Source organism: Fringilla coelebs (assembly GCF_963513975.1).
Source record: "Fringilla coelebs genome assembly, chromosome: 3".
In the NCBI taxonomy this organism is placed as follows: domain Eukaryota; kingdom Metazoa; phylum Chordata; class Aves; order Passeriformes; family Fringillidae; genus Fringilla; species Fringilla coelebs.
Window position 1 is genome coordinate 92,083,854 of NC_140030.1, and position 27,390 is coordinate 92,111,243.

General features: G+C 39.3%; 1 protein-coding gene across 3 annotated transcripts; it reads left to right on the forward strand.

Annotated features, from left to right (window-relative positions):
- Positions 1-75: 75 nt before the first annotated feature.
- Positions 76-27,390, forward strand: RCOR3 (REST corepressor 3). Of its 3 annotated transcripts, none has more exons than XM_084203264.1 (12): positions 76-282; positions 765-821; positions 6,874-6,951; positions 8,439-8,491; positions 10,216-10,377; positions 10,722-10,846; positions 12,316-12,412; positions 15,377-15,595; positions 17,261-17,338; positions 18,110-18,167; positions 23,412-23,653; positions 24,067-27,390. In XM_084203264.1, exons 1-12 carry the CDS (start codon positions 141-143, stop codon positions 24,409-24,411), a joined length of 1,656 nt encoding a protein of 551 aa, XP_084059390.1. In that variant the 5' UTR covers positions 76-140; the 3' UTR covers positions 24,412-27,390. The 3 variants fall into 3 exon arrangements, with proteins under 3 accessions (XP_084059390.1, XP_084059391.1, XP_084059392.1); XM_084203265.1 differs by having other exon boundaries at positions 12,316-12,394; XM_084203266.1 differs by lacking the exons at positions 76-282; positions 765-821; positions 6,874-6,951; positions 8,439-8,491 and adding an exon at positions 8,601-8,723.

A 27,390-nucleotide genomic window follows, 5' to 3' on the forward strand; every position in this document is an offset into this window, starting at 1 on the left:
CCGGGGGAGGGGGGCGCGGCGGGCGGGGGGAGGAGGTGCCCGAGGGGGGGGCGGGGAGGGGGCAACATGGCGGCTCCGTATTAACTTCCCCCCCTCGGCAGCCAGTGCTGCCGCCGCTCTCCCCCGCTCCCAGCCCTGGCATGCCGGGCACGATGGAGAAGGGCGCGGAGCTCTTGGGGGGTAAGAGCCGGGCAGCCCCCAACGGCGCCAAGAGCAGCAGCCCCTCCAACGGGCACTACTCGGAGCCGGAGAGCGGCGGCGGCGACAGTGGCGACGAGCACGGTGCGAGCCTGGGGCCGCCCCGCCGGCGGCGGCAGGGGGGTGGCGGAGGCGGCGGGAGGGGCGGCGAACCGAGCCGAGCCGCCTCCCCCTTCCCGGTGCCGGGGCTCCGCCGCTCCGTCCGTGCCGCGGCCGAGCCGCGGCCGCGCGTGTGCGGGGCGGGGGGGCGGGAGCGCGCGGCGCGGCCCCGCGGCTGCCCCCGCGGTACTTAACGATGGGGAGGGAGTGTCTCCCGGGAGCCGCCGCCGTCCCCATTGTTCCGCTGGAATAAACTCCCCCTTCCGCCTCCTCCTGCCCCCTCCTCGGCGGTCGTCGGGGCTTAATCCGCGGCGGTGGGCGGGGGGTGGCGGGGGGAGGAGGTGGCTTATTCCGCACGGCCGCGGCGGGGGCTCCGCCAGCCCGCCCGCCCGCCGCACGGCGGGAGCCTGGGACGGCGCCCGGGGACGCTCCAGCCCTTAATTTCTCTTCCCCCCTTTGCCTTGCAGATGTAGGAATGAGGGTCGGAGCGGAATACCAGGCGCGCATTCCTGACTTCGAGCCCGGTAAATGGCTTTTCGGCTGTAACCTGACATCTCCCGAGGCGGGAGGGGTGGGCTCGCCGCCGGGGCGGGCTCGCCCGGCGCTCTCCGGCGGCGGGAGGCGGCCGCGGGGCTGTATTTACGGTGCTTCCGAGCCTTTGTGTCGGCGACCCGGTGCCGGCGGCGGGAGGCTTGGCCGGGGCAGCATCTGCGCTCCGGGGGCGGGGGGCTTCGCGGCGGGGGATTCTCACTTCATTATCGGCCGCATTATGTGTATCCGGCGGGAGGCGGTGAAGCAGAAAAACCTTGATTTTTTTTTTTTCCCTCCTCCCTCTCCTTAAACCTATAACCATAAAAAAATATTTGACGAGGGGTGATGGATGTTGTCGGGCAAGGGTGGGAAGTGATGCGCCCTGCCGGAAGCGGAGCAGACCTGGCTGCTGGGTGGAAGATGCGCTCGGTGGGAAACTCCTGCTCCTGGTTTTGTGTGCTGTAGTAGCCTCGCTGGCCCCGCCGTGGCAGGCTGAGCTGCTCTCCTCCGCCTTCCTCGCCCCCCCAGCCCCGCCCCGAGGAATATGGGTACGCTCGCCTAGCCTGGTACTCAGCTTTAGCAAGTTAATTGCGAGAACGCTGCCGTGCCTTACTACGCTGAGGCAGGGAGAGCCCGGGAGCGTTCAGCAGTTTTGCTGTAGCGGTCAGATGAAGCCTATCTACTTTCCTGCTCTCCAGGCAGGCTCCGTGGGTGTCGGATGGTTTCTCACCGGAAGAGGATTGCTCTCAGGGTGCCTCCCAGGGCTGGAGCGAGCCCCTCTGGATGGGCGCAAGTCCCCGCCGGCCAAAGAAAAGGCCGGGGGAAGGAAAGCGCCAGGGTGGGATTAAATGAATGTGTGATCTTGGCTTAAGGGAATGCCTTTCCCCTAGGAAGGAGCACGCAGGCTATGTCTCTTTGTTAATAAGGCTAATTGTTTGCACCCTTTATTTTTACATTGCCTACGTAAAATTATACACGGATAAAAATGATGGTTACTAACCTCCAGCCTGGATTTGCTTTTCTTATAGGCCACTTAAATTAGAAAAACACCTAGTGTTTGTTTTTCTTTTGATTAAAAGAACTCTTCAGCCCTTTTAGGACAATTGAGGTTCTGTGGTTTCAATTTTGTAAACTGTATATGCAATAGTACCATTACAATACTGACTACAGAACTAATTTTATGCTCTCCTATAAGCAGACTTTTTAGAGCTCCTAAGTGTTTCTGCGGGATGGTATTCAATTAATGCCTCTTTCTCCAGTGACTGGGGTTAATATATACTCGCCCTATCAGTTTCCTTAATGATGGAAATGTTTCTTTAATAATTCCTGAGTTAGAAGCATAATGTTTTATTTTGAGGTATTATCCTTCTTGGTGTGTATATTTTGCTTCTTAGGGCAAGAAGGTAATGATTTATCTTGGAGTACCTAAGTCTTACAAAATAAATTTAAAAGTCCATCAAGTTTAAAAGTACAGTATTTACCAAGTTAACAGATTGTTTATCTGAGGAGATATCAGTGAGATCTCATTCTTTCATCTCTTTGGTTTTTTTGGTTGAATTTTTTTTCTGATGAGTTTTGAGGCATAATTTCTTAGGGACAGAAGTAATGAGAGACAAACATCTGTGCTCTTACAGGTACATTTCGGTTACTTCTTTTGTAGCAAGTGAGGTAATAAGCTCCTCTTTAGTTCCAGGTTTGCATATATGGACATGACAGTGGATTTAATTATCTTTAATTATTTTTCTTCTTGGAATTGTTTTAATGCTCTTTTTTTAGGGTTTATCAGATACTTTAGAGTATGTGTTTATTTGCAGTACTCTTGAGTGCTGTTTTTTAAGCTCCTTGAAATAAATAGGTGGCAGAAGGGAATCAGTGATGGATAAAAGTAGACATAACTCTAAGACACAAAAGTTAGCCCTGATAAACCTACAAAATACTAAAATGAGTGGAATAATACTAATCCTTTCACTTAGCCTGTCTTGAAAAATAGCCATAAGTAATGCTCTACAACAATAGGAACAAAATATTCATGATTAATGTTGTGATGGCAGTAAACTTTTTTTTTAAATTTAGTTTAGGTATACAACAAGATACCACTGTTTCTCATTGTCTCATGGAAGTGGATTGTGGCTGGAAGCAGCAGTTAGGCAAAGTTCACTTAAATTTACTCTCTTACCCCCTCCACACCATATTACTTTTACAAGCAAACTTTCAGATAGCGCTTAAGAGAAGTAAAGTTTTTAATTGTCACCAACTATTACAGCAATAAAAGAGATTTTCTTACTGCAACAAACAATTTTAAAGAGTAAACTTGGGTTTTTTTACTTTACCTAATTTGCTGAGTTAACATACCATCTCTTGCACTCAGATTTCTGTCTCCTCCTCCTGGTTTTGCTATAGTATTTTATATTCTTGGTGAAAATTTTTCTGCTTGTGCTTTCTGACCCACCTATAGATCCAACAGGATGTTACAAAGCTGGTATCCTTACATTGTGGGTTTGCATTCTTTTGGAAATCACAGTAGAGAATGCACCACCCTGTTGTGTCACCCACAGACAGCTGCTAGAAAAGTTTTATTCTACTCAGATTTAGACTTCACAATGGTTTTAGTATGAATTTTGCCTACTTAATGCTGAAATACTTAATTTCCCTATTTACCCTCTTTTCAGGGCTGGAGTTGGGGCTGTCAAGAAGAATGTTTTATACCATTTAAGGTCACTTAGGAAAGCATTTGTCTATATGTCTTTGTAACTTTTCTCTCTCTAGTCTTCTAATAGGAAAACAGGCTTTTTGAAATTGAAATATTAAATGGTGTGGGAATGGCTTAGTCTTAAGCAGAGGAAGGCACATTTTCTGCTGGAAACCAACATACTTTTAAATTGCCATGCTGCCCTATAGTGCCCTCACTGTGTCTTGTATGCTTCTGGATGATCATGTTATTCTCAGTACCTAGAATCCTGTATAGAGCTGCACCAGCTGTGCATACCCAGCTTCTAATGTGAAGCTGCAATGTAGAGAGGGTCAGTTTGCTGCTATGATTTCCCTGTTCTGGAGGTGGTGCAGAGTGCCTGTTGGTCATCTTCAGCTGGCTGCATTTCCTAACTGGTCCTGGCAGAGGGGTGCAGCAGCTGAAGTGCAGAAGTCTCTTCCTCAGTGGCTTGGAGGTATGTTTTGGGGAAAGAGCTACATCTGTTATTTTTCAGATGTAGCTCTTGGTCCTTCTCTTCCTTACTGGTTTACAAGTCTTCTAACGCACTTTGGTTAACATGTTGCAAGGTATTTCCAGCCCCCCTCCCTTGTAAAAAAGATCATGTTGCCCTTCAGGTGTAACACAGCCTCTTTGGGGGTTATGGCTGCTTCCTTGAGTGCTTGGGGCACAAAGGACAGGCAAGAAGTTCCCAGGAAGGTAGGTCATGGTCTTGTATATGGAGATGATGTCTTAAGTTATAGTTTTCATATTTTTCAGATTCTGTGCTGCCTTGGTGTGTAGCTCTGAGCTTCGTATTTAGTGTTAGTAAGTTCTCTTCATAGGCTAGTTAGACAAAACAATCCTTTTCCAGCCTGGGAACCAAGGATACAAGGAACCAAGGTTACAACCTTCAGGCCCAAAAAGCATAAACAACAGTGAATTGAAGAGAGCAAACAAGGAGGATGGGCCTTCATAACCTGAAGCTGTAATTGGACAATTAACCCCAATATGCAAATGGACCAAAACTTATCAAAGTGTGAAACCTTGTGACCTGTTGTCCATCTTGTGACCATTTTGGGTCCATCTTGGGTGTAGCCCTGGCCAGGCTCTTGTACTGCCCAAGGTGTATCCACTGAGGCCTTTTGATAAATACCTACTTTATTCTTTAAATCTGTCTAGTGTCTGTTCCAGATCAGCCTCTCAAGGCATCAGAGATGGAGGGATCCCTGTCCTACAGCTAGGGACAACTCATGCTGAGGTCAGGGTGCCTTCTCTCAAGCTACCTCTATGCATCTCATTATTCCTTTGTCATCCTGGCTTTTCTTTTGGCAGTTGTGAAGGTGCCACCTGAATGGAAGCAGATGTCTGATTCCTGCTGGGGACACAGCACTGCTTTGAAAGGGGATGTTCTGGTGGTTGTTGCTTGTCATGTGGGGGTCGCACCTCATTAGGGGAGTGTCACCACATACATGATCTCCTGCAGGCACAAGAGCTCTGAAACTAATTTTTTTTTTTTTTTTTTTTTTTTGCTTATTCAGTACCTGGTAATGTCCATGATATTCCATTCCAGTTGTCTGCAGGTATCTTAAGTTTAGACTTTTTTTCCTCACAACCTGAGACTCTAATACATTCTCTGGTCATCCTGCTTTCTCCTCATCTTTAGAATAAAGTGCAGGATAGTGGTCATTTACTTGTGACAAGAGAAATGTTGTGCCTGTAACAGCTTGCCCTATTCTTCATGAAGTCTTGCATTCCTAATGACTAAGAGTGTCATGCTTTTTTATTCTAAAGTGGAATGTTATATTAAGGAGTTTATTCTTGTATACCAAAAACCTTTCAGAGTTTAGTAGTGCTTGTGCCTTGAACCTGGTGCTTTATGAGTGTATGTACATTCTTAACCTGTTACAGAGTTTATGCTGCACTGGACTTATCTGCCTTACACATCTCATTTTGGAAAGGCGCAGGAGTTCTTTAATTAACTGTTTTCAAGTTCACAGTTGTGATGGATCAAGATTGCAGAGATGATAGCAAATACAAAACACTGCCAAACTGAGGAGGCAAGAGCAACAAAACATAGTACATCAAGGGAAAGCACTACACTGTTCTTTTTTCCAAAGCACCGGGTTTTGGTGTTTTGTTTGCCTCAAACAAGATGTAGAGCCTAAATATAAAGTGTGTAAGCTTAAAATGGAGTGAAAAGTTACTTGTTTCACTGAATAAAAAAAGCTGTTCTTCTCCAAGAAGGATGCAAGGATTTTTCCTCTGAGGGTGATTACTCAAGGAATTCATACTGACATTAGATATAAATCCAATTGTTGAGCAATTTCTTAGTGAGATAAACTGTTGTAAACAAATAGATTGTAAGGGCCTTTATGTTTTAGAATACATTTGTGAAATAGTAATGGAAAGTGACTCTTGAAGAATGCTTTTACAGTATCAGGGAGTTTTCTTTTACAGCATGTTTTCAAAAATAGTATGCTCTGATTTAGTGCTTCAGTGTTTGCATCGGTATTGCTCTGTCCTGATGGGTTGGGTAATTTGTACTGCTTCCCTTGCTACGTTGAGGTGGGGGTAAACAAACCAAAACCAAAAATTACTTTTACGTCTGACTGCTTTCTCCAGCTGTGCAATTTGGTTGGCTATGAATATTAAAATTATAAAATTAGAAAAATCAAAACTAGAGAGAGATGAACAGAATTGTTTCTGGCATAGTCGTTAGTATAGTTTCATCTTGAAAGGGATTGGGGATGGTGACTGAATTCTAGCTCTTACCTATTTCTGTTTGTTTTAAGGAAGTGTAACTAACCACAGTAGGTCCTAGGACTCCTATGATAGTGATAAATGTTAGAGCCCTAATGGACAATCAAACTTCAGGAGAACAAAGTTGCATCTTTGCCAACTTCACAGGGGATAGATTTAGATATTAGGAAGAAATTCCTCACTATGGGGTGGTGAGGCACTGGCACAGGTTGCCCAGAGAAGTGTGGATGCCCCGTCCCTGGAAGTGTTCAAGGCCAGGCTGGGTGGGGCTTTGAGCAGCCTGGTCTAGTGGTAGGTGTCCCTGCCCATGGCAAGAGGTTTGGAACTAGATAAGATTCCTTCCAACTGAAGCAATGCACTTCACTGGTTTAATTGTGGTAACCAGGATACTGTCTAATATTTAGTTGTACTTGAACATCCTAAGAGTAGTGTTCAGATTCAGCCATTTGATATCTTAAGGAATTAATTGTGAATAAATTATTCCCCCCCCCCCCCTTAGTAGCTGGACTTCTTACTGGCTTTTGCTTACTGTTACATAGTTGTTCTCTAGATCATAGTTATTTAATAAATACTCAGAGTTACTTGTTTTCTTACAGGTGCCACAAAATACACTGATAAAGATAATGGAGGGATGCTTGTATGGTCTCCATATCATAATATTCCTGATGCCAAGTGTAAGTCCTTGTCTGCTTAGGAACTTGGGTGCTTAAGTAAACTAAATTGTTTCTGGTGTACCTGTTTGCTCTTTATTTTACATACAGTGAAACTGCAAATAATTAAATACAATCTTCTTTTTCTTTATTTAGAGAACTCCAGGTAAAGCAGAGATGATCTTTTCTTATGTTAGTAAAGCCTTTGTTTCAAATCATACTGCCTATTTTGTATTATCATCATCGTCTGTGAAACCTTTTGTTATTAATTAAAGAATAAAATATCTGAACATGAGGAACTTGCTGCTTTAAATTCCTAGGAGAAGTTGCAGTGGATGAATTTAGAAAAGATTTGTTGAGGCCCACTTCAAGGGGAAATTATTACTGCTGTCACAGAAGGAAAAAGCAAACATTTTTTTCCCTTTAGGAGTGACCTGAAGTACAGGAGTCATCTGTATTTCAGTTGATAAATGTGATCAGTTATCTGTTTAATCTAGTTTCAACTTGTTTCCTGTGCTAGAATTTCCCATATGTAATATAGGGGAGTAAACTTTAAGGGTGCAACTATGAGAACCTCATTCTCAGGACAGTTTCTGTCTAACACCAGTAGTTAGGGATTTGTGTCCCTCTATGTTTGAGGGAATGCACCTTCAACTACTGCAGAACAGTTAGAAATAAAATACAGCTGTGATTATTAAACACTTTTTTCATTCCTTTAAAGTATAATTAACTCTTTGCAGGAACAGTGCATGGCAAGGATATCCCTTGTCCATTTGAAGAAGGAGGATTTGATTATTTCCTTTTCTTGATCGTACTTCCTTCCACCTATTTAGTTGCCACTTAATTTTGAGCTCTAGAAGGTGAATAGGAAAAGGTTTTGTTTAAAAATAAAAAAGTGGGACTTAATTTCAAAATAAGTGTTCAACTCAAAGTTGGCTCTAATATTGCTACATATGATTTTTTAAAAATTTTATTCCTTAGTTTTATTATCTAGTTATTTAATTTTCATACTGTCCATTGAAAACTGACTTTGTGTCATAGTTAAAATCCATATTGGTTAGTGAAAGCTATAGTAATCTTGAGGATATGCATAATCATTGATATTGGATCTCCTTGCTGTAATTTTCAACATATTTGGGAATACAAGCAGTAGAAGTAGTTAAATTTAAAGCTAACCCAGGAGGGGGTTCCAAAAAGGCATAGCCTTTCAGTAACTAGCTGGTCTCTGCTTTAAATAAATAAATTGAGTCTCTGTGGTTTTGTTGTAGTGAAAACATGAAAGAAAGCAGAATTAGCTTGTGTAAAAAGTTTATAAAATTAAATGTTAAATAATGGTCAGTAGGTTTATTTATTATTAATAAAGCTGTAAGTATATTTAACATTTTGGAGGACCTGGGCCTATGCAGTGTGTTAAAGCATGGGGAGACTTTTCTCCTATGTTAGATGGCTAATTCTGTCATAGAGCAGAGCTAAAAGTATTAAAGAGTAATTCTGACATTGCTTTGTTGCAGTGGATGAATATATAGCAATAGCAAAGGAAAAACATGGATACAATGTGGAACAGGTAAGTGCTATGGAATGAGAGTGCTTATTTAAAGGATTTTTTAAATATAAAACTATAACACAACTCTTATTTTTCCCCTTGGTTACCATTAATTAACGCTGTTTCTCTTCAGGCACGGCAGCAAACACTGCAGTTAAATGGATCTGCATACAGTTGTGGTCTGGATTCTCTGCAAAAGATTGAGCTCTTTGTTTTCATGACATGCTCAGCTTGTAATGTGCACTTTTGAAAGGTTTGGTATGTTTCTTGATACACTGGGCATGTCATGCAATTGTGTGTGTATATTTAGCTAAAGAGTTTCTTAGGGAAGCAGCTTACAAATTTGAGGTTTAACATTAGAATGAAACTATGGTACAATTTTGAACCATTAATTGATAGGGATGGCACTGAAAAGGTTTCTTTCATATTGAAAAAAAACCTGGAAACCAACCCCAATTGAGTGGGTTTTTTCAGAGGCCGGAGAACAGACTCAAGTTTCAGCTCCGAAAGTAACAAACAAGTTTACTTTTTATTTAACAGCCTTTTCACCATTCCTTAAAAAGTAAGGATAAAACTTTGCTGGTCTGCATGTAGTTCTATCACAAAACTCTTCATAAAATTAACCAGTCTATGTAAAAGTGAGATTACCTGTTGCAAAAAAAAAAAAAAAAAATTTCTGTACAATTGAAAAGAAGTTGTATGATCAAATTTTGGAGGATGGAAGCTTGCTCATCAACTGCTGTCTGACAAAGAGGCTGCCAGTGTTACACTGTCCAGAATATACCTGTGGTTTGCTGTTACTTCTTTATGCTTGGCTTGTGTTAGGCAAGAGGAGGAACTGATGGATCTCAAGTCTCCAAGAGATGGATTTCCAAAATAACTTCTGGTACAAAACATTTGTAGACTCCTCACAGTGGAATAGAAATTCTCTTAGCAAGAGGTGTTTGTCACTTGCCATTTTAACAAGAGCAGAGGTTTGCTGTGTCCAGGTTGTTAGAGGATGTGAAATCAGGGGGTTGGAGAGACGCCTGGTGATCGTGTCCGTGCTGTGTGATTGAAACGGAGTGGATTACATTGCCCGGTTCCCATGCCCGAATCTTGGCATCAAATCTGCCTGTGATTCTTTGGCAGAAAGTCCAATGAACATAAAATCCTTTTAGACTATTGAGAAATGAAATTGTATAAGAAAGTATATTTAAATTTCCATTCCTTATTAGGCACACATGACAAAGTGGCCATGCTGTTATTTGTGGACTGGAGAGTTATAGAAAGACCACTCTCACTTTGAACTTTCAGACTTGTGTTTTGGATGATCCTCTGGCTACTGAAAAGTATTTTTATTTAAAAGTGTTGATACTTAAAAGTATTTTTTCATTTTCTTTCCTGAGTGGGCTGGTAATAAAGGCCTGTAAGGAGCTGTGTAGGTGATATATGCCTGTAAAGTAAGAAAGCAGGTCAGATTTGAGCCTGTCAGCCTAGTTCAAGCTGCTCTAGAATTACTGCTGCCATGCCAACCTTAAATTGTCTGGCTTTCATACCATTAATAAAGTATAGTTGTGCCCACTGAGTCCAAAGAGAATTTTTTAACCTATAGTAAATAGCCAATAAAATTGTAAATACATTTTGAGAAGGGATTCTGCTAGTCAAATTTTATTTCGAACAAATGAATTGCCTGTTTTTATTTAACTTGTCTCAACGTTTTAGAAAATTGACTAAATCCAAAGAGGGACTATTTCTTTTCAAAGGCTCTCGGCATGTTGTTCTGGCATAAACACAATATTGAGAAGTCCCTTGCGGATCTCCCTAACTTCACTCCTTTCCCTGATGAATGGACAGTTGAAGATAAAGTCCTATTTGAACAAGCATTTAGCTTCCATGGAAAGAGCTTTCACAGGATCCAGCAAATGGTAAAGTAATGTTTTAATCAGAAGCATTAAACAACTCAGATGCACTAAGAACAAAGGCTCCTGTTGGGCTAACATTTCATGTTGATTTCTGTGTAAAAGCTTCAGGAAGAACCTTGAATATAAGATTTAATTTAATTTCATCATGTCTCTTGGACATACAGCTTTTTCAGTCTAATGAAAATAAGCCTTCTCTCCTTTTAAAAATATGTATGAAATACATCCCTCCTTTCAATCTTACCAATGCATTTAAAATATTGTGTAAGGATGGTTGTAAACAGAGCAGAATTATAATTCTGGGTAGACTTTTAATTTCTAAGTGTTAATCTGTTGGTGATTTCTTCTAGCTCCCAGACAAGACCATCGCAAGCCTTGTAAAATATTACTATTCTTGGAAAAAAACTCGCTCTAGAACAAGTTTGATGGATCGTCAGGCTCGTAAGCTAGCTAATAGAAATAATCAAGGTGACAGGTGAGTTTTATGTTCTTAAGTAGCTAACCAGAGACTGAAATCTTCCTAAGTAGAGATGTGAACTCATTTCTAGCCATTGTTTCAGTGTGAACCATGTGTTCCAGGTTTGAACCCCTGTTGTGCTATCTGTGATTTTAGCAAGGGGTTTGGTACCTGTGCTTTAAGAACTTTATCACTCCAGTCTGTGTGAGTTGTAATAGGAGACAGGAGGGTTTTAATGGATAACTGTAAAAACAAGGACTTAAACCCTAAAGTCTATTACTGTCTGTGCAGGAGGGTGTTTTTGTGGGTGTGGGGTGGGGTTGGAATTGTTCTTTGTTTGGATTTTTGTGCTAATATAGAACTACAACTGAAAGCACTGAAAGCACAACCACCATAACGAGCTGATGCAGTTAGAATGCCTCTGCATTGTTTTATAACAAAAATGTATATAAAGTTGTTTTTTAGGAGACTTACAACTGCTATCAGAGAGAATTAGAGCTCAGAGTAGTTTTGTTGTCTTGCATAGAAGGGAATAACATTTCTCACAGTTATTATAAAATTAAAATTTTATTCTGCTCAGTATACATAATAATTAACTTGCACTTTTTAAAAGGTGATATGTATTGCATGTGTAAGTAACATAATCTATGTTTGTATGGGAAGCTGTAATTTTATATCTATAGAAAATTGCTTGACTGGAGCAAAAGGGTTTTTTTAAATTATATGTTATTTTGAATAACTTCTGAATCTAAAGTTCATATGCTTATTTAGTGATCCTATTTCTGAAAAATTGCAAGCTAAAATTAGTTTGCTTTTATAATAGCAGTTTGGAGGGGTTTGGTAATAACTAGAAATTTTAGTTTGTTTTTGCATTAATTTATTCAGAAATTATATTGTCAGAATGACTGGATCGGGCTCCAAATTGACTGTTCTCTTTTTAACCTTTTCTTTGATTTAATTCAGTAAATTTCATTTCCCTCCCCTAAATTGCTAGATTTTAAGCACGTTGGTGAAAAAGCAGTCTCATATTTTTCCATCATATGCCCTGTGCTCCCCACAGACTTCAGCAAGGGTTTATTCACCTGGTGCAGTGGTTTGAAAATTGGTCTATTTAAACTAATGGGGCAAATGAAAGGTTATTTCTACCCTTGGTATATAGTTGGCCACGTAAGTGTTCACGCTGGCACAAATGGTTGAATTGAAGAAAGGTGACACCAAAATTCTTGGCAGCAGTACCAGCGCTGCTTAAAGTAAGTTTGAAAATGTGGTTTAGGATTGCTTGTTTATCGTAATAATTACTAGTATTTAATACAGAAAATCCTGCTTGTAACAGCTGTCTTTTGAAAAGTACAAATAATTTTGAGATGCCATATTCTCAGAATAGATAAATTCAAGTAGATAACTCTTACCCTGGTGCATACTTATATTTAAAATAATAAAGTTTAAGAAGTAATAAAGTGACCAGCTTTTTTATAATCTGTCTTTAGTGATGATGACGTAGAAGAATCTCATCCAATGGATGGAAATGATAGTGATTATGATCCCAAAAAAGAAGCCAAAAAGGAGGTAACAGATAACTTAATGGTGAATGTCAGTTTGTTTGTTTTTAGTGAATGTGTTACTGTGAAGAGTGCATTGTAGTACAGAGGTTTAGGTTTCAGCCTGCCAAACTCCCAGGGTCTTTAAGTAGTCAATATCTTGATGATTTCTCATTGAAACAAAATTTTATCATATTTTTGCCATTTTGTGGCTGTAAATGCATATCTCATTACCTCTACTGTGTCCTGAGAAATCTTCAAGTTTTGTAAGAGATGTATCCTCTCACAACCTAGTAAAACAGGTTGTATTTGCCCTCCTACAGTCTTGTTAATATGTTTAGAGTTTTACTGGTTGTGAATTATTTGAATCAAAATGGGGTTTTTTTTGAATTTTAAAATTAAATTACATTTTTCAAAGAACAACTTTTGTTGTTTGTTCAAAGTCACAATGAGGTGAGGCATTTCAACTAATATGTGGTTTTACTGAGATGCTTTCTACTAATAGATGTAGAGGAAAAACATTTCTGTCCTAATGAGCACTTACTGTTAGCTTTACAGATGACTGCTGTGTTCAGGGTATGTTCAACTTTTAGGAGTTTTTTGAATTCTTGTCCTAAACATTAAGCTATCTATGAACAAGACTAGAAAAACACACTTAAGTGTGTGTTAAGTTGTTTCTTTGATCAACTTTAAACATTTGTCATCTTCCTAAATCAGCCAGTTCATGCTTCTCAAGAGTGAGAGGAGAGGTTGTGCAAAGCTTCAGCACTCCCATAAGTGGTATCCAGGATTATGAATAAAACTTTGCACTTTTCATGAAAATAATATTGAGTAAGAGACTGATAAGCTTAGCTGCTGTTCTGAGCTTTGCAGTGACCTTCAGCGTATCCCTTTATCTACTGGCCTTGTGGGAAGAAAAGGACAATTCTCCCTTTCAGTGAAAGAGTTTGAGATTACTTTTTTAGCATGGGGATGTTTTATAGTACTTGCAATGTCACATGGTCTGATAATGTACCTTTTTACTTTTTGCTGTTTTAACAATGTCCCTGCAATCTAATGATGGGAGTTGCTGCCTTAGCCATGTCTCAATAAGGGCTATTTTGCTCAATTTACTTGGTTATAGTTTGAATCATGACATGCAGTCCAAAATGCAAGTGGTGTGTTGATAGACTTCTAGGAAAAGGACAAAGAGGTTTGTAGTTTCTGATGAGCTATTTGGATCTGCACAAGATAATTTTGTGATCTAATAGTTCTGGTAGGATTTGCATGCTTTCACTTCCTAAGCAGAATATAAACTGAGTAGGCTGCTTGAGCACACACAGCAATGGAAACTTTCTGTTACCAGATAAAACAAATATAACCTAAGCTCTCTGTAATGGCAAAACAAAATTATGAGAGAATATTTTCACTTTAAATCCAGATTGAACACATGGGAACTGCAATTTCATACTGAAAGAGCAATGCAGAAGCAAAACCCAAATAAGTATAAGCAGGGCAGAAGTAAGCTTAACCTTGACTTTTTTTACATGTCAAAGATGTAAAGCTCTACATCAATTTTCTAGGGAAGACCACATACCTTAAGTGCTTTTAAGGTGGCCTCTATGAAGTCTGTGGGCTGGATTAAGATGTTATATTAGCTGGGGAAGAGAATGTGGCACAAGGTCAAGTGTAGTAAAACAAGACTGTTTGCTGCTCTGCACTACTACTACAGAAAATAATAATGATTATAATAATGGCTCCTGCACTTGGTTTTGCAGTCACTGTGATCAGATGACCACCTCCTCTTAACATGCATGGATGCCAGCAGGGAGGAGCAGTAGGGAGCTACTTGAAGCAGGGAAAAGCCTGAATTCTCTTTCTGTTCTGGTACTAAGCATTCCTTTGAATTACAATATCCTTGCAGAGAAAGTAATTTTTGTGTCTCTGCTCCTGGGCTGCAGGGAAACTACTCAGTTGCTCTGAGGGAGTCACATGCATGCAGAGAATGTTTAGGTGCCCATACATACCAAAACAAAGACTTAATTTCCTCTTTGCCATTCCTTTCCTTTTCAAAGAAGCAAATAATTAAAGCCCATGTTTTCTAAATTACATAGATTTTTATAAGGACTGCAGGGGTATGTCCATACTCTCTCTTCCAAATCTCAGATCAGCTCCTCCCCATCCCCCCCAAACCAAACAGTACAGTTTCTTTGTGGAGAAATGTAATTTTGCATTCTTGCCTGGCCTAGTTGACTTTGTCATTCTTCTCCTTTAGTATTTGCCCAAATTCTTCATTTTTGATCAGAAATAAATGTATAAAGTCACTGATTTTGTTTTAAAAACAAGATACATGTATATTACTTGTCTTCTGTATATGTAAGAGGTCCATAATGTTTGCCCTCTGTCACAGTACTCAGATTTCCATACCATTTACTGTATTTGTGGCCATATTAAAAAAAAGTTTTGAAAGCTGACCTTTCTTAGAGTAATGCAGGCTTATCCAGCAGATGACTGGTATGCTCCATCAACTCATCTGCAAGACATAGTTGCATACTTGTCCTGGTTTGAAAAAGAAGTGAGTTTTTTAAGAGTTTGGTAGTCAAACTAATAAGTGCTGAGATTTGAATATTGGCACTTAGTGTGGCTATTGAAGATGTAGATATGCTTCTGAGAACACAGGGGGTCAAAAGGAGAGAACTCTCAGGGGGAAGTAAGAAGAGATAATAGAGTAGCTTTTTAACTAGACTTTTCTTGTATAGCTATAGACAGAACAATTTTTTTTTGTGACACAGAGACTGCATTTAAAGAGAAGCAATGGCTTAGAGCTAAGACAGTGCAGTGATGTCATGTGAAAGAGTGGCGTGAACAGGAACGACCAGTGAGGAGGGTGGTAGTGCAAAGGAGGATGTTAGCTTAAGTTTTATTGGTCATAAATATGACATTACAATGCTATCTGATACTTCATTCTTTTTAGTAAAGTTGTATACAAGATACTGTTATTCTTTAATGATTTATTTCTTGTAAATTAAAGGGCAATAATGAGCAGCCTGTTCAGACCAGCAAAATAGGTCTGGGTAGAAGAGAGTATCAGAGCTTGCAGCATCGCCACCATTCCCAGCGTTCCAAATGCCGTCCACCCAAAGGCATGTACCTGACCCAGGAAGATGTGATAGCTGTTTCCTGTAGCCCCAATGCAGCCAACACAATTCTTAGACAGCTGGATATGGAACTAATCTCATTAAAGCGACAGGTACCATGGGTTATTGGTCTTGGTTTGTTTTGTTTTTTCATCTCAGATTGTTCTGATTGTAATGGTTTTGAAGATTATCTGTGAAGATTCTGAAACTTCTTTAATGTGAGTTTTCCTCATTTTGTTCCACAGTTATCACCACAAATGCTGGATAGTAGCTGCTCTTCAGTTTTGTTTTTTACGTTCATCTGCTCTTTTGGATAAAATGAAGCAAGATTACTTTTTACTTTTTTCAAAAAAAGGGTAGCATTAAAACAGTGCTACAGATTTGGGGACAGGAAAAATCAAGTCACATTTGATTTGATTTTTTTTTTTACTTTGTTAGAAGTATTTGTTTGAAAAGTGAAAATGAGACCAATGGAGCAGAGGAAGTTACATTTGTTATGCTTTAAATTGTAGCTTTTTTAATGGATGTCCTTTCCCACATATTATGAAAGTATGAGAGGTGTGTGGAACCTAGATGTGTGGACCTAGTTATTTCTCTGTTTGAATTGATAAGTTTTCTACTTCTTATTAAATTTAGAAAAGCTTTTTAGTCTTCACCTTTAAGAGGAAAATAGCCTGCATCCTTTGCATGAAGAAATTAAATTTTGGCATTTAAAGTTGAAACATGTAATTATTCAGCTTCTAAGGGTACAGTAGTGATGTGCATGCTTGCTTTCTAGGAGCGATGGGGCTACAGAGTCAAGGCTTATCTTCTGGAATTTTTGCCTCCTTATAGAGCTGCCATGTTGCAAAATCATGGAGTGAATAAAGGGGTTTTTTTTCATGGAGTTTTTGCTCCCTTATGTTCTTTTACAGGAGAAATAAGCTTCTTTCTGTCACAGCAGGACTCTGGGGCTAAATAGCATAGGTGGGTTTCACTCTTTAGCCTTAAGTGTAGGTGAGTTTCAGCCTTGAGGTTGTGCTTCTCTTTTTCTTTTTTTTTTCTTTTTTTTTCTTTTTTTTCTTTTCTTGCAGTGATCTCAGAGATGCAGCCTTTGGAATCTCCCACTGAGTTGTCTGCTTTTGTGTCCATACTTAAGAACCCTTGTAATAGCTGTGCACCATAGTATGCAAAACTATTTTCTTACCTATATTATGTGCATCAATGTCAGATTTAAGTGGTTCATAGATGTGTATATGTACTATTTGGAAGGTCTGTCCTTTTTATAAACCAAGAAATATTTAAAATAATTTCAAGAATCCCCCCAAATTAAATTAAAATGATCTCAGGTCAATGAAAAGCATCTGTCAGAAGGAACTAACTGAAAACATTTCATGAATTGATTTTTTTTTTTTAGAGGGAAGAAGTTAATAAGTTAATATATGCAATAGATCTCACATGTCTAAGAATGAAGTTTTTTGTCTAGAGTATTCTTAAATCTTCAAGAACCTATGCATCCTTATCAAAAATTACTTGTTGTGAACAACTTTTAATATTCTTGCAAACAAACTGTTCTTTTGAAAGACTGGCTTAATTTTTTTCTCCGTAGTAAATTGATGTGTTTTGTTTTGGTTTTTTAAAGTTTTTTTTTTTAAACAGTTAAAAGTAGTGAAGCCTTAAACCATAATATTTCTCTTTTTAACTTAGGAGGTACACTTGTGGCAATCCTAGTGAAGATAAATGTGTAAAGTGACCAACTTTCTTTGTGGAGCTGATTAACTTTGTTGTTTTTGACCAAGGTTCAAAATGCTAAGCAAGTAAACAGTGCACTTAAACAGAAAATGGAAGGCGGGATTGAAGAATTCAAACCTCCTGAGGTAAATCAGAACAAACACTGAAACTTGTGGCCTTGCACTTACATTAGTGGGAAGCTGCAGAAATGTGTTTTGCTACAGCCTAGTGTTTGCACTCCAGCAGCAGCTTAAACAGGATCCATTAAATTACATGCAGGTGGGAGTCTGGCTTCTTTACAAGAAATCGGTGGTAGGCGATTTTTTTATGGCAACTGGTTGAAAAAAGAAGCAGAAAAAACTGAAATATCATGTTTGTTCACAGTAATAGGGAGCTGAAATTGAGCCCTGATACATGGGGGCTTTTTGGATTAAAAATAGGTAATGTAGTTTGCCAGTAATAAATGGTGTTCTGTGTGAAAACAGACTATATATACATTTTGGCATCCCTAAATGAATGATCTATTACTACTGAAGTTCTGGCTTTGCTTGTTTTAAAGGCTTGGATATGAAACATACCATGAATGCAAAATGCTCTAAACACCTAGTCCAAATAGTTTAGGTAAATGTTACAATAAATTCAAATTCTGTCTGCATAAAGATCATTAGCTTGTGCATAAGTTATTATATAGCTGATACTAAGAATTGCAATAAAACAGAGGAAAAACTGCTGGCATAGTTTTAAGCTCAAATCTGATTGCATGAAAGCAATCTTAAACTATAAATTTTTGGCTTATAAGCAAGAGGTTTTTACCTATTTTGCAAACTGTAGTGCAAGTAAAATACATTGATGCTCAGATATCTTGCAGCTGTTGAAACAATTTAATGATCTTTGTGCCATTTTTCTAATTTTAATAGTCTAATCAGAAAATCAATGCCCGTTGGACCACAGAAGAGCAGCTTCTTGCAGTACAAGGTATGTTAATAGTAGCAGCAAGTTGAAATCTGATGCAAAGGATTTGAAGAGGTGCTTAGGCTTATATTTGTGTTTCCCTCTAATGCAACGCTAAACTTTATCTGGTCACCAGGAAAACAGCAAAACTATTGAGGATATTTAGGACATTTATTCAAGCAACGTGACACTAGGCTTTCCGTTACCCATGTTAAATTTCAAAGAGAAAAACTATGCAGGATTGAACAACTGTATTAGTACCAGAAAGTGCCTTCAATCATCTTCTAAATCACTTTACATGAATTTCTCTAATGTGGAAGACTAAAGCAATTGTTAAAGTAATACATTTTGAAGCATTTAAGACATCTCCAGTATCCTAAAGTAGGAAAAGGCAGAAGTAAATCTGCTCTGCTATTGCTTTTCTCCGTTCATGAGGGAGTAATGGGCAGGTATCTACTCATTAGGCCTTTTAAGAGTCTAAAGCTGGATATGGCTGCTTGACTAATAGTCTTACTGGGCTAAAACCCTAGCATTTTCTGATAAGTTTTTCATACAGTTTATTTACATTTATTTATATGAAGGAAAACTGACTCTTGTATTAGCATGCACTGCCAAATCAAGGAACATGTAAAGGAAATATCTGGAGATGCTGTCTTGAAGGCATATATTGACTCACTTATGGGGAATCATCTTTTATAAAGATAAGAGCTCAGTTATATTATGTGCTTTATTCCTCTGTATTCTTCACCTTGAAAATGAGAGACCAAGTTTTAATATTAAAATATTCAGTGGATCAGGATATTGGTGTAAAGTTGTCAGGTATGCCATACCTGGTACTTACTTATTAGTCAGATGACTGAACCTAAAGTTGGGTTATTTTGAAGTGTGAATGGAAATGCAGAAAGACCTCGTGAGTCTTAAATCATGTCTTTCAACTTACATACTTCATGCTTGGATTTGCATCTCCAAACTGTCCTCTGTCCTGAGTTCATTCTCTCCCTATTGCTAAATACTTCAGTATTTGGTTCCCAGATGTAACTGAAGGAGATGTCTCTAGTACGATAGACTAGTAAGACAGACTTACTGGAAGAGTGGGGAAAATCCAGGGTCATTGTGCCTGCCTTAGAATGAAAGGATTCAAACCATCTCGCCTTTTCATAGTTTAGTTATTGGAGTTCTCTCTAAGCAACAGTTTGGGAAGTGATAAGAATACAGTCAAGTTTTTGTTAAGCTATGACACTCTGTGACCAACAAGACAAACTAGAGCCTGAGCAAAAGAGAGTGAGGGTTGGTGGTGACTCCTTGGAAGGAGATCCAGTCTTCAGGTCTCTAGGGATGGTTCTGTGTTTTATAAAGGTAGTCAGCCTTAAGGATGGGGTGAGAAATCTGGCTTGCTGGAAGAAATCTGTTTTCATTGACATGTGCTTCTTATATGTATTGTTTCCTCTGTGGACCCTTTCCCTTGTCACTATATAAAATGGAGATGAGAGAGAATCTTAATGACATGAACAAAGTGTTCTAATTATCCCTCCCTTTCTTACTGCGTGCTCTCTCTCCTGGAATGAGAGTGCTGTCTCCCACCCCTCAGGCTAAGGACCCCGATTTCTGCCTTCAAAGCAGTTGCTTGAGGTAGTAGACTCTAGGCATGCTGTGTTTTTCCCTGGCTTTGTTTCTAGAAGGTAGCCACAGTAGCTCTACTAAAAGCTTCCATAATGTGCATTAGGCTTGGATTTGAATGTTGACTTGAACATGGGGGCATTTAGTTCATACACTTTAAAATAGATTAATTTCATTAAATGTATTGGTATATTTTGGTATATGCTTTTAATAATTTTACAGAAATCACAAGCATTAAGCAGGTAGGTGGCACTTAGATGGTTTGTTCACTTGAATTTGGGCAATAACTCTAACCAAGGAAATTGTAAATATAATCTGCAGTAATATAATTTTGGTACTGTTTTTCGTAAACATGAAAAAAACTCGTTATCTGCAGGCTAATCTCAAGGGATTGCCAGTAACTAAGGAAGAGGTAATGAGAAAACCTATCTTAAAATAGAGCTGTGTGTAATCTTAAAAGCAGTGTGGGTGCCTGCAGTGGGGTTGTGGACTCAGATTTATGATCTGAGCCAATATATTCACAGTACAATTTATCAGCTAACAATTCAGCTTTGAATAGTTGTTGAATGTAATGGGCTAGTTCATCAGTTAGCATTCTTAAATTACAAACTTTTATGTACAGAAATGTATAAGAATGATCACATTTTCAAACTATGATCTTGGCCATAAAAATGCAATTCTGTTTAAATTTTTAAATTTTCTGCAAAAATGGTTTAACACTTGCTCAAGACAACAAATTTGCATTGAAAAGTTGTGCATGACTTTCATGGCATTGCAGGGAAAAACAGTTGGGACAATCAGGATCTAACTCTACATAAGATAGTTAATGGGAGCTGCGGTTCCACTCTGATGGGATTACAGCGCTCCTGGCAACTATTTCTGCCTTCTTGTGGTGCTGTATCATATTGCTTTGCACCCTGATTAATATTGTGTTTGCCATGCTGTACAACGTGAAGCAGTGTAAACAGAATCAAACCTGGATTTATGAGTTTCTCCAAGAGAGACATTCAAGATAAAATACTGTAATCAAGAGCATGCACGTGTTCCAGCGCACCTTTGCAGCTGGATGAAGTTCTGAAGAGCTTGAAGGATTCCTGTGAGCTGGGCTGCTTTCAAATGAGCTGGGAGAAAACCATTCATACATGGGAAGTGAGGCTATGCAGTCTTCCTTTTTCAGCTTCACTTTCATCAGCCTAATAAAATTATTGAATAACGGATTGAACACATGAGAAATAATTTGGGGGTGTTTAGCACTGAATTTGTATAAAGATGCATAATAAATGTGCCCCAGTTTGACAGGGATAGTGACTTGGCAGCAACTCTTAGAGATATGCCATCACCTTATACATTAAAGTGTTACAAACACTGTGAATTTTCTCTATTTCTTACGTGGCTTGAAAAGCTTTTATTATATCATTGTGGTAGAGCAGTGGTAATAACATTGAAAAGAATCCAAAATGAGCAGTGCTGTGTGCAGCTAAACTAGGGAAATTTTAGTTTATTTAGATTTTCTTTTTAAGAGTTGGGTTCTCAGTGAAGGCAAGAACACCTTGTTTTCAGGCTGTTTGCTTGGAAATAGGCCTTAAGACCTTTTTTTTTTTTTTTTGACAACTTGAGTTGAAGATAGCCAACAGGCTCAGTTGTTTTGTAGATTAAGGGAGGAAAGAAGTGTAGCCACCATAGTAACAGAAAAGGCTGAAATCACTAGAAGCCTATATTAGTTTTCTAACAGAAATGTGCTTAGTTCTGCTGGGCACCTTGTTCACTTGATTAATTGTACAGGATGTTAGATATATTGCAGTGGACATTTCGTGTTCATTATAAATCAGTAAGGGTGGTAATGGTAGGGCAGACAAAGAACATTAAAATACTGGAGGCAATGTTCTGTGGGCGCACACAGCTTTTAAGGAGTACAGCTGATACCTTGTACAGCTGATAAAGCACAGAGCCAAATCCCTGTCTTTGCTTTGCCTGGATCCATGCCCTCCCACATGGCTCTGAAATCTTTCCAAGGTTCCTGCAATCAGGAGGGTTGTATTCTTTTGTACGCTCCAGAAAAAGATACTAAATAATGTAGCTGGGCTCCAGACAGCTGAAACATCAGCTTCAGCTACAGAATTTGTTACTATCCTGGAGGTGAACTTTTCTTTTAAATTGCACAGAGTGTACATTACCACATCAGAAGTGCCTAATAACAAGGAAAGTAGAAAGGAGCAGAACAAACTGAAGGTCACACTTTTCACAATTATGTTGAAAAGGAACATAGCTTTCAGATTTGAAACAACTCTCACTTTCTGAACACTTTGCTTCATTTTCTGAAGTGAGGCATGAAATCAGGCATAAATTTCTTTTCCTGTAATGAGAAAGAGTGCCTGTCCTCTAAGAACTGTAATACGTTCCAAATGAGTTTAACTATCACAAGCTTTGCAGGAGAAGTCAAATTGTAATCCTCTCATGCATAACTGACAGCAAAAAAAAGACTTCTGTTTACTCACTCTGGAACAAAATTGGTTTATTTCTTCAAGTCTCCAAACTTTTTGACACTTGTAATTAAAAATATACTTTATGCAGCTAAAAGCTGTGTTCTAGGAGGTGGGAGAGGTTGAGGAGCTTTTTTTCTTAAGCAGGAGAGTGGAAGATCTAGAGACATAGCCGAAATATAACAAAATAGATATAATTTTTATTATAACTCAAATTTTAAGTTAAAAACTATGGAATGTTGCACTAATTTTTTGTTATATGCAAGTGTAGTTTCAGAAGTATTTAAAAAATATATTGGGATTTTCTTTTGAAGCACTCATAAACGAAAGTGACTATTGATGTCAGTACAAAAATTAATGAAAAGAACAACACAAATCTCACCTGCCATGCTTCTTATCAGTAGGGGATTTAATCCTGTAGGCTTTTGCTAGGCCATCTTACAAGCAGACACTAGTAGCTTAAATATATTTACATTCTCCAAGGTGGAGAATGTAAATGTAAACCCCCAGATTTTTCTACCCAGTTTGAATGGTGAATGAAAGCTTCAAACAGGCTTTGTGAGATGAGCACTTGCCAGTTGCTCTGTGTAGCCTGAGTAGAGCATGTCACAAGTGCAGGGATGAGCAGTGTAGTGTGATTACAGAGCTGTGCCCCCTGGTTCTGCCCTCTGCCACTCCTGCCCCACTGGCCGTGGGAAAGGGCCCTCTGCATGCAGCTGCTGTGCAGGGAACCTGTAGGAGCTGTCAGTGTTTGTCACTTGGTATTTCTAGCATTTTATTCTGTTTACAGCCATTCACACGTGCTCAGTCACCCCTCCTCCCCTCTTGAGCTGGTCTTGGGCTTCTGCCCTTACTGTGAGCACACTGGAAGAGTCACTGTTTGTCAGAGGCCAGATCTCTGTGGTTTTAGCTTGAGAGGTTTGGTGAGTAAGGCAGGATCTTTTAAGAATGGGTAATGACTTTTTAATGAAGTTCTTGATTTGTATGTTGATAGCTGCGCTATTAAAAATTACTTTGTTTTAATGGAAATTGAGGCTTTCTCCTAATTGAGAAGTTCTCCTAATTAGCGAGTCCTCGGTTTGCAGGTCCCATAGGTTCTCTCTATAAATACATCACACGTAGCTGTGTCTGACTGATTCTTCACAGCTATGTTATTTACTTTGCCTTCCAGGTGTCCGAAAATATGGTAAAGATTTTCAAGCTATTGCAGATGTAATTGGCAACAAGACTGTTGGCCAAGTGAAGAACTTCTTTGTAAACTACAGGCGTCGGTTTAACTTAGAGGAGGTATTGCAGGAATGGGAAGCGGAACAAGGAACCCTGGCTTCTAATGGTGATGCTTCTGCTTTAGGGGAGGACACAAAAAATACTTCTAATGTGCCATCAGGAAAGAGCACTGATGAAGAAGATGAGGTGTGTTTTGTGTACCAGAAATAAGTAAGCATGGGTTGAGGAACAGCATTTTATGTAGCGATAAAATATAAGGTTAACTGGTGTGGAGTGGCAAACCGCATTCTAAAGAATGATGACGAGCTTGCATAGAACTTCAGCCAATGTCGTTAACCAGCCGGGAGCAGGACTGCACCTTTGATAGCGTTTTACTGTTAAAATACACTTCTTGCTCTAGAAGAAGACTTTCTTTGTAAATATTTTTAGTTCTGCTGTCTATAATGTTTTGGTTGGTGATTTCTTTTCAGTAACTTCTCGGTTCTTTGGTTTTATATTTTTAAATGCTGTTTCCTGTGTAGTGGCCAGTGGCAGCCCAACCGCGTGACGCCCCGGCCGGGCCGGCCGTTCACACAGTCTTGTCTTTGTCCTTTGCGCAGGCACAAAGCACTCCGGCCACTCAGTGTTTAGGCCCTTCACCTCCAGCACACGCATCTGCTCCGGCACCTGCCGCTCCCATGGCGACTCTAAACCAGCCGCCCCCGTTACTCCGTCCGGCGCTCCCCGCCGCTCCTGCTCTGCACCGCCAGCCGCCGCCGCTCCAGCAGCAGGCGCGCTTCATCCAGCCGCGGCCCACGCTGAACCAGCCGCCCCCCCCGCTCATCCGCCCCGCTAATTCCATGCCTCCCCGCCTCAACCCCCGGCCCGTGCTGACCGCCGGCAGCGGCCAGCAGCCGCCCTCGCTCATCGGAATTCAGACAGAATCTCAGTCCACTCTGCACTGAAGAAATGCGAGCAGAATTACGCTAACTCCCGCATTTGAAATATTGTATCCGTGTACTTTTTTTTTCCAAATAATGAAGGGGAGAAAAGAGCGAGCCTTCACAGGGATCAGACCAGTTTTCCAGAGGAGCGAGCTAAGAACTAGAAACGGAACGACGTCAATGACCACCTGTATAAAAATATTTTTATGCCGAAGACTTGTACAGCAAAACAATGCCTACACTGCAGCTCTCCTCTGTATGAATAACTGTTGAAGGAAGCTAACTTCTTAAATGAATAAATGTTCAACACACCAAGATTTTGTTTAACTGATTTTTACTCTATTTATTTTATTACGGTTCTTTATAGTCAAGCATCTAACTACAGGAAAGTAGTCTGGCAAATCTAGAAATAGATAATATTGTAGGAGACTTAAATGTAGTGTTGGGGTTTTTTGTGTGTGTGACTTTTGAAACTTTTTTTTTTTTTTTTTTTACCTTTTAGTTAAAGAAAATAATGGCTTTAGGTTCAGAATGTTTGACCCCGTTTAGATTACGTAGAACCGTTTCACACGCTTGTAAAATGTAGGTCTTCTTTCCATGTTTTTCCCACAACATCTTAGCTTGTTTTAAAAGGTACTGGCTTATTAAATACTCCTCTTTCAGAGTATTCTGAAGACTCAGTGAGCTATTGTACCAAATTAATTAAATCTCATGCCTGTTCTACTCATAGAACTTAACTGGAAGCAGGAGTCCAGTTTCTTGCTGCAGTCTTGTCTTGTGGCCTGGGCAGGATAGAGTGGCAGCAGCTTCCACCACCCAGGGGGATGACAGGACAGGAGCCATCTAGCAAGAAGTATTAATTTAATTTGTTATTCCACTAATTCTTCTAATGTAAGTACAGTAGAATTCCATTCCTCTGAGAATGACTGTCTGCAGTTTGTGTACGTTAGATCACTGAAAACTTGCTTGAGCATTAATGAGGGAAGTGTAGAGGCTGGTGGTGCTGGTAGAGTATCATGAGAGTAGTTACCTGCTGCCAACCCAGTCTTACTTTTGATTATCTCTTGACTCCTGCTATATTTCTGGCAAAGTTGGTTACATGAATTGAGGGTATTGGGGGAAGGACGAGCGTGTTTGTTTATTTTATTGACTCAGTAAAACCTGCATATAGATATTTATATTGCTTCCAAATTATAGGAGTTTGAAAGAAACTCATTTCACTGCATTCTCATCTGAAACCTTGATTGATGCCTAGAAATCTTTCAGGGCGTGGGGGGTTTTTTGTGTTTTTTTTGTAAAAGCAGATGGTCTCTAACCTCCAAGTAAACCAGGCTCCAAATATGAGTAGCACTGTTTGAAACTGTGTGATCTGAATTAAGCTATTGAAAAATAATGCATTCTTGATTATGTAACAATATTCATGTTGAGTGTTGTACTATTTTGAAAGTTTTTTTTGCTTATAGCTGAAATGGTGTCTAAAAGTCATTTTAACTCCTTTTTGTTTTTAACTAGATTTGCCCTTGACTAAAATGAGACTTTTTATGCAAAGGGAATGTGCTCTCCCTAGGTTTTTTTCACAGATAAATTAGGTGGTCTAATGATCAGTTTAGCAGCTAAATAAGGTCTTTTTTTGATGTTCAAAGGGAAGTTCCTGTACTGTCAGATTCTATTTCATTTGAAAATCTAGTGTTAAAGTTTGATAGTTGTAACTTGAATTGCAGTTGAAGTGTTGACCTTTATGTTTTAGTTCTTCATTTTAAAATACTCTCAGATCAAACTTGAGAGATTTTTCTTTCTGAAGAGCTTTCACTGGTGTGCTGAGGTGTCGTACAAAAGGTCTTTCTTACAAATTTTCTTTTGCATCAGAGTAGGTGCTTAGCCACTATGTGAGCATCAGATGATCCCATGTCTAAGTAAAGCGGAATTTTAAAACAAGCACCAAGGAGTTAGTGGTCATGGAAACTTGTGTTCTGGAAGCCATGAGTCTTTAGTGTGCCCTCATCAGCTGCACACAAATCTGGCTGCTCTCTGGTCTTTAAAACCAATAAAAAACCAAGATGGTACATTTTTACAGTTTAATTGTTGGCAGTGGTAAGATTCATCTTTGGAATTTTTTTATTTTCTTTTTTTTTTTTTTCTTTTTTTTTTCTTTTTTTTTTTTTTACTTTTAAGCATTGAGTCTCCCAGGTGTGTGTATTGTACATCTGCCAATTTTTGTCTTGTCTCTTGTCGATAGACTTCAGTATGCAGAATGTTGGGTGTTACAGTACAGTTGGCCACCACCAACTGCTATGAAACTGTTCGGTACATTGTAATTCCGTTTAATCTTGTTTAAATATTCTATAACTGGGCAAAGGTGCTGTATTTGAAGGGGGGAGGGAGGGTCAGAGATAGGTAGGGTAGTATTTCTTAATTTACCTACACTGTAGCACACAGTAGGGAACTCTTAGCATTTGTAGTACTAAATAAGTATGTACATAGCAAAATGTCTTTATTGTGTGCTTTGCAGAATATGTGCATACAGTTTGCACGTCCTGTTTTGGGGGGTAGGGTTTGTTTTAAGCAGTGTTTGCCTGGAGAGTGATTTGCTTGCTGCTTAATCAAAGGATTAAAGTTTCAAAGAAATCTGTGTCTTCTATTTTTATGTACCTTGTAATGGTCTAATATGTTAGGGCCCTTATACTGTGATTCTCTTCTAAATTCATTTATATTTTTTTAAGAATTAGAAATAAAATTATACAATGGTGTTGATTTCAGTGGGAAATTTCTTTTGCCATATCTAGTCTCCTGTTTTGTAATGTAGTAATGAACTCTGACTTCAAGGTTGGCTTAATTTTGTCACTTTAAAAAATGTACAATGTTTGCACACTAACGTTTGGCAGAGAACGTGTATCCTACATTGTTCAAAGCTAATGTAACTCTACAGCTTTTTGTACAGTTTATTTTAGTTAATAAAGCAAAATGGTACTAAAAAATTACATTTTACAAATGCAAGGCATA